The 7,798-nt window shown below is 40.0% G+C and overlaps 1 protein-coding gene across 1 annotated transcript in view; it reads left to right on the plus strand.

The window, feature by feature from the left end:
• Window positions 1-2,219, plus strand: part of fgf11a (fibroblast growth factor 11a) — a 114,835-nt gene extending 112,616 nt beyond the window's left edge. Inside the window, exon 5 of the mRNA XM_059355467.1 lies at window positions 542-2,219. Coding sequence (XP_059211450.1) covers window positions 542-684 — 143 coding nt within the window. The 3' untranslated portion in view covers window positions 685-2,219. The remainder of the gene's footprint in view (window positions 1-541) is intronic.
• Window positions 2,220-7,798: the final 5,579 nt, after the last annotated feature.

Consider the following 7,798-nt stretch of genomic DNA (forward strand, 5'->3'; position numbering starts at 1 on the left):
TTTACATATAATATATATATATAGATGTAATATGAATTATTATTTTAACAGAGCTCAACATGACTGTTATCTAAATACGGGTTGCACCAGGGAAACCTGCACAGACTCGTTCAAGTGCACACAGCACATCTCTTAAATTTTCCTACTTTATATCTTAATGATCTTATCTCTAATGGTCTAATTGATCTTAATATCAACAAAGTAAGGCAATAAATCACATAATAATGTAACAGACAGGAAAATAACAATAATTTCAATTCAGTAAACCTTCAATGGCTGTAAGACATCCAGTAATGGTAAATGGAATCAACAACTCACTAATAACCCTGTTAAATATGCTGGGATTAATTTACCATTATTATTATTAATAATAATAATATTATTTATTGTATTATTATTATTATCTTTGTCCACATAAAAAAAACTAGGAGTTTTAAATGTAACTTTGTATTTATGAACCTGGAAATATAGTTTGTTCTACTTTATACTCCAGGCAAGCCTTAACCCAGTGTGAACTCTTCCCCCCCCCCTCTCTCCCCAGTGGCCATGTACAGGGAGCCCTCTCTACACGACGTTGCTGAGCAGAGTCCGCCCAGGAAAACACCCAAGACCTCCAGTGACTCGCCAGTGCTCCAGAACGGCAAGAAGGACCCTCAATCCAAAACCAAAACCTCCTCCTCCTAGCGCTCAGAGACACAGGTGGGAGAAGCGGTGAAGGACATGGGGCACTGGGCACCAGCGGACACCTGAACAGGGTTGTCAGGGCTACCCCCCCACCTGCAACACTAACCCCACGAGTACTCTGTGTACCACAATGCACTGGTGTAAAGTTGGGGAGAAAATGGGAGCAGGTGCTGGCAGAGTGGAGCTGGCTAATGGGAAGCCCCCTTTACCTTCACAGACCCCTATCCACACCAGCCCTCCACCTTGTTGTTAGATTGTGATTATCAAAGCCTGGGATATAAAAGCAATAACTCCATGAAGAGGTGAACAGTCGCCTAGCATCGTATAGCATGTCACCACAGAGTGTTTAACCTGCTGGAAGGAAATCCCACACACACACCCTCCAGCCATCAATATCCTTCCAGTCAACCAAATATCCAAGCAAAGTCTTCCTGGTTTTACCACAACGGGGTCAAATCGGTCCCTCTGCAGCACCTACTTTACAAATGGGTTGTGTTTTCATTTCCCCACAGGGTTCCATGCTAATGTTAGCCTGACACAGAGCCATGCTAATGCGAGGCTGTCACAGAGACCCTTGCAGACTTTTGTTCTGCAGCCATCTGCTCAGTCCACATCTTCTGTGCGTGTCAGCGACTTTGTGAGATGGCCTGGATACTAGTCAGCTCTGTTTGTGTGTTGAGTGTGTGCGTGTTCCCTTCTTCTTCCATTCACCTTTGGCGCGATTTGATTAGTTTGTGACATGGACTCAATTTTCCACTCGGCGGCACAAGAAAACCCCTCCCGTCCTCTCTGGCTCTGTTAATGGAGTCTGGGGCTGATCAGAATCTTTCGACCCTTAAACGAGAGGCCAAGAGCTCCCTCGACACACTGCATAACCACACACACACACTCATTATTAACACTGACATTTACACACATGCGGCGAGGCGTGTGTGTACTATGTGCACACACTTTGGCGTCCTGATATCCATGAGCGACAACTGCAGAGAAATCATCTCACGACTTAACACACTTAACACAATGACATGCATTAACACTCACAAATGCCTTGTGGTGGGTGTGTGCAGGTTCTGGGAGATGATGAGGATATCATCACTGAGATGGGGTACTGATGGAGCCTGACTGTGTAGCTTGTGATTGCACTGCAATAGCTTTTTCACTGTGGCTGGCCATGCATTGCACAAACCCCCAAGGCCCACACACTATCTGGGGACCCTCCATCCCTCAATGTGGTATTGTTGTCTAAAAGGACAAAAAATCTTTTTATTTAATTATTGCATCCAAACTGTGATATGATTAATGAAAAAAACAACAATTCTGTGCATATGATCAGCAGATTCCATGCTACCCCATCACTGTCCCTATTTAATAAATATTCTGTACCATATGTACTATTTTTAAAGTGGACCTCCACCCATTTTACATGTCAAAGTCAGTTTACAAGTAATGGGGAGTACAACTGAGTCTGTGAAAACAGTTGTATATTGTTTTATGTCACGTCTGAGAAAATTACTTGGTTTGATCATTGACCCCTTTTCGACCAAAGCAGTTCTTGGGCTGATTCAGAGCCGGCGCCTAGTCTTGAATCAGTCCTTTGTTTTTCGGCTGACAAAGAACCGGCTCTCGTCCAGGAAAACTGGTTCCAGAGCGGCACCAACTCTTTGCTGGTCTTGAACCACGAACCACTTACGTCAGGGGCTGGGGGCAGCACCAGCACTGCATAAGAACTAGGTTTGCTTTTCGTCGAAAAGGAGTAATAGATCATTTGTTCCTACCCTCAAATGCAACCCATAGGAACATTTCCTAAACTAGTGCCCCAGCTGGTGGCAGGAGGTCAGCATGTACTCATGGCTAATTAAACACGTTACTGTTGAACTGGTCGCAATTTGGGTTAGTTTGGTTTCACCTTGTTAGGATAAGATACGTTTGCATAAAACAAATGGACCTAACTACTGAAAATATAGTACTTACGTCAGTGACATAAAACCTGATGTAGAACCATTGACTGTATAAATAATTGATGGCTCATCTCCACTTTCTCCTACTGTAGGCAAGTGAAGCCAAAACGTACCGGATCAGTCATTTGGAGCCAGAGTCGGTGCAGTAGCTGCTGTAACGAGTTCCTGTAAAAACACCAACCCAATCAGATCGCAGTTACCCCTTTTCGACCAGAGCTGGTTCCCAGCCGGTGCCCAATTGCGAACGGTTCTTTGATCTGGTCTGGTCTTAACCCACCTACCGATACGTCAGGGGCTGGTGGCGGGGTTATCTGACCAACAAGACCGACTCAGTGCTGTTGAGAGAGACCAACTAAAACGTGTATGTACGTGTGTGTATGTAATTTATTTGTATGTTTAACTGCAATGGGAGTGGCATTCGTAGTGATTAAAATGAGCAGCACAGATGTGTTTGCAAGTTGAACCAACTGTGAACCGGCCAGGGACCGGCTCTGGTCGAAAAAGGGTAAATCTGAGCTGTCAAAATGACATCACTCCCACTGTTTTATGCCATCAAATAACTAAATATAACCAAACTTATTGGAGAAAAAAACTTTAGCAAACATCTGTGTGATAGGAACTACCTTAAATGACAAAAAATGATGAAAACATCTTTGGGAAAAATGTATTTGATGTGTATGTTGAGTTTTTAGTTTGGCTCATGTCCAATCTGCTTAACATGAACAGAGTGGGGTTTATGATCTATACTGGATCCAGCCACCAGGGGGTAATAAAGATGTTTTGGCTTTACTTGGGGGCCACAGGCCATTCATCCATACAGTCTACGTGTAGCTATGCAGTGGCAAAAAACACAGAGGTTCTGTTACATACGTAACTTAAACCTGTGTTTGTTTTAACGATCTACCACCACTCCCATTCCTAATTTTAAATTGCCATTCTCAAAAAACTGCCACACAATCTAAAGATATGACATACAGTACCACAACGGCCTAAAACTGAGACCTAACCCTGGGAAGATGCCAACGCAGTGCATTATGGGAGATGTAGGAACCAGAGTTTTTTGGAGCTTGACCCATTAGAATGAAAAGCCAAGATATCTCAGCCTCTGCTGCTTTGATTCAGACCATAATTGTTCCAATCTGTCTCTTTCAAGTCCCACAACTTTATAGAACTGCAAAACTAAATCACTGGAGCGCTCCTTTAAGTCTTTATTTAAACATGAAGTAGCCACTTAGCGCCTCAGTTTGTTGTTTTATTAATCTGTTTCTAAATCTGTTCAAATTAATCTCTCCCGGAGACTTTGATTACGATGCAAAGGAATTCAAGCCGTCTTTATTTCATTACGCCATTCCACAATTTATGAGTAAAATTTACGAGGTGCATTGATTTGTTAGGAGGCAAAATGAGAAACCAAAATCATATATAGAAAGGGGTAAATGGATAGCTGTACAGTAATACAAAAGAAGGAAGGCGATTCTAAAAAAGAAGATGAAAAGATAGATGTGTTATATTTAATTTGATCACATTTTTTTGTCATCTGATAGACTCTTAGTAAAGAAACTGTTTGAAATATTTCACCACTCTCGTTCAGGAGGCCTCGTCTTGCGCGCTTCCATTTGTTCTTTCCATTCAACACAAAAAGCAATCATTTTTCATATCACACTTTCTTTGTACAATATGCCAGGCGGGGTAATTGTTTCTGCCTAATGTTTATGTATTGTGGGAATCGAGGGAGTCCTACGTGTTCAGGAGGCAGAGGCGAGGTTAGATTGATGATCAGGGCTCAGAGAGAGGGACCGACCAAAGAAAAGAAAAGCGAAAGATTTTTAGGGGGTAAAATTTGTGGTGATGAGGAGGAGAAAAGGAGTTTTAAGAGGGAATTATGGTAATGCGGACAGCATTCCCTGAACGCACACACACACCTACACATTTACACACACTTCTCATTTCATGCATAATCCTCTGCTCCCCTGTAACCTGTGGTTGTAAATAATAATAGCTGATAACCTGCACAGAATAGAGGCGAGCTGCTGAGCAAATTAATCTGCTACCTGAGAGATGAAACAAACTTTACCTCTGTTTTCCTGGCGAGAGAAAGAGAGCAGATTAGTTTACAGAAGGAGAATGAAAAGAGGTAGTGAGAGACAGGGGAATGGAAGTAAGCAGGGATGATGGAAAAAGTAAAGAAAATTCAACAAATAAACTTAAGAAAACGGACTGATGGGGAACAAAGGAAATCATTTTTTTATTTATTTAGTGAACACAAGCGACTATTAAAACCTCACTTACACACTAAAGACCTTAATTAAACTGTTAAATAGGCCCTCAGGTCAGTGTGTCCGACCAGTCACCCCCTATGGATCGCTAAATCCAGAACACAATGTTTGAGTATTACTCGCAAAGTAATTACACAAATGTTTAATTAAATGAGGCTCCTGCCCACTCAAATAGAATTAAGACAGTGTGGGATTAGATAGAGAGATACTGTTAGATGAGCGGAGAGGAGGGTTTAAGCAAACAGATGTAGCCGTGACTTCTTTGACTAGCACTACTATGTTTTAAGGGCTGGGAAATCTACGTTGCAATATTTTCTTATGTATGTGTTCTGTTGTATGTTTGCATCAAAAGAAAAATGACTGTAAAGAGTTAAGGGCTAATGTTTTAGTTGTGTGGACTATGGAAATAATGAAAAAAATAAGTTTGTGAAGTTTAGAGGTATGGACATCAGGCACACAAGCCTGCATAACACACTTGAAATAAGTGAGAATTTAGAAGACAGGGAGGGTCTAATGAAAAATGAGTTGCATCATGGGAAAAGTAGTATGTCGCATTTTTTGGAGATCGACCTATACTTGATACTATGGCTACAGTCAAATAGTCTTTTTGCTTAAGATAGTTAATTTAACAGAGTGAAATGATCCGGAAGATCTGGTTGAATTCTTTATATGCTATGGCAAGGTTCTTTTCACCATTTTCATTGGACCATTATTTACAGAATGAAAGGATAACGCCATCGTGAAATTCCTTACGGCAGGAACATTAAAAGCTAAAGACTATTTAGCTATTCATTACAGCCAAAGGTCAACACATTATGTAACAAATTTAACAATTGTTTGCATGCAACCTGTCTAATCAGTATTTATGTTGGGCTTTGAAGCCAATTTGACAAAGTGGCCAACTATTGGAATTACAATTTTCAGCTCCGTCATGTGATGCCTACAGAAGAGGATTAGGGCCAGGGAGGAAAATCAAATGTTTATGCATATGAAATGAAAAAAATGAAATGAGAAATGAAAAAAAATGTTGAGAATAAAACTTTTTTGTATTCCTAGACTGCAAACTACAATCTGGTTTTCCTCTAGACGTCGAATATTCACACAAATTACATTAAAGCAGATTTTCCTAAAACAATAGTTGTAGTAGCTACTACGAAGAACAGCTCATTTATGTGTCAGAGGATTTTAGTACTACTACACCCTTAAATATTATGGTTGTTGCTCATTTTATGACATTGATTAAAAAAAAAAAACAGGTTGTAGCTTGCAGTCTACCTAACTGTTTGGATAGAAAACAATGTTTCTCTGATGATTTCTTGGCACGTGAATATCTTTCCAACTTTACCAAACGAAAATCAAAATTTTGACTTTTTTCTCCAAGTGCATAATGAGAAAAAAATGTACTCCTCATTTTTTTTATCTCATACCTGGCCCCAATCCGATACCAATGGGCCCAAAGAGACTCTTTCGACTTACATTGGATATTGTCTTAGGAGCCTCACAGCCCCACAAAATTATTTGTTTAACTATCAAAAATTGACCCATTCAGTCCGATATAATTTGAAAGTCGAGAAGACTGAATTATTTTATCCCTATTCAAGTTACCAGGGACCTAAACTGTAAGTTAGCTCACTCGTTTAGCGGAAGTCTCCTTCATTGCTTTAAAGGCCCCACATTCTAGACATTACATGTTTGTGGCTGGTTTGAAACAGTGATTGTCACGTGTCACATTTCATAGTATATGATATGACTCTCAAAGCTGTAAAAGTTTTTGTAAAAACCATACAAACCTGTTCACGAGAAAACATTGCTTAGCAATGCGATTGTCTTTTCTAAGAATTATCCTTCCAATCTTGAACTGTACACTGTAGGAAAGGACAAGGGACAGAATACTTTTGACTCTTTGACTGCAGCCTAAAAGTCAGGATATCTCGGCCTCTGCTGTTTCCACTTTCCCTAGTTGTCTACCAACTTTATGGAAGTGCAATAGCATATTGCATGAGAAGCCCTTTAACCTTCAAAATAAATGCAGTATTATTTTCTGTTGCCTGTACAGATGCAAAAAAATAATAATAGCACGAGGGGGCATATCTTTGTAAGAGGATTCAGATTTTACTTATTTTAAGAAACTTTTAGGGCTACAATCATCTCATTTCCTGCCTCAAACTCTGTGTCAAAATGACTTAAGAGCAGCAAGAGCCAAGATTTTATTAAACCAAGCCATCAGATCTCATGACTGAGCGAAAGTCAACACTGATGGATTCATACGGTGTGTGGACTCCGTGATTAAAAATGCAAACCATTACAAAAGATCATCCACTCATCATTGCATCTGTCATGAGTATCTGTAGTATATGCAGCTAGATTCGTTTTTTAATTGGTTTTATTTGAAAACTCTCCTCATGATATTCAGCAAGGTCTATTTTATTTAAGTGCCCGTACTTTTTTGTGCAATCTGACAAATAGTATCCTATTTTTTCATTCACATCTTTAATCTAATTACTGTATTTTTTGCAGAAGCTGTAACAGATATTATTTTTTGTAATCAGAGTAATCCTGTTAGATGTTACTTGTTATTGGAGTATTATAAATATATTTGGGTAAATAGTTGGGGGGTAAAGATCTTAAAAGAGGAGGCGTGAAAATGTGTATCCCACTCTGTTTGCAGTGATTTCGCTTTGAAAAAAGGTAGATTACAAAATCTTTTTATTGCGTGGAAAGTTTGCATGATTGCATGAGTTGTGTGTGTGTGTGTGTGTGTGTGTGTGTGTGTGTGTTCTGCAGTGTTCATACTCACCCATTTGTCTCTGCTGTAAGCCAGAAATCAGCTTATCTGTTCAAGCCTGTCTGCTCTCCGGCCTTCAGGCTTCACTTCAAACA

This window comes from Centropristis striata, chromosome 17, assembly GCF_030273125.1.
Source record: "Centropristis striata isolate RG_2023a ecotype Rhode Island chromosome 17, C.striata_1.0, whole genome shotgun sequence".
NCBI lineage: Eukaryota > Metazoa > Chordata > Actinopteri > Perciformes > Serranidae > Centropristis > Centropristis striata.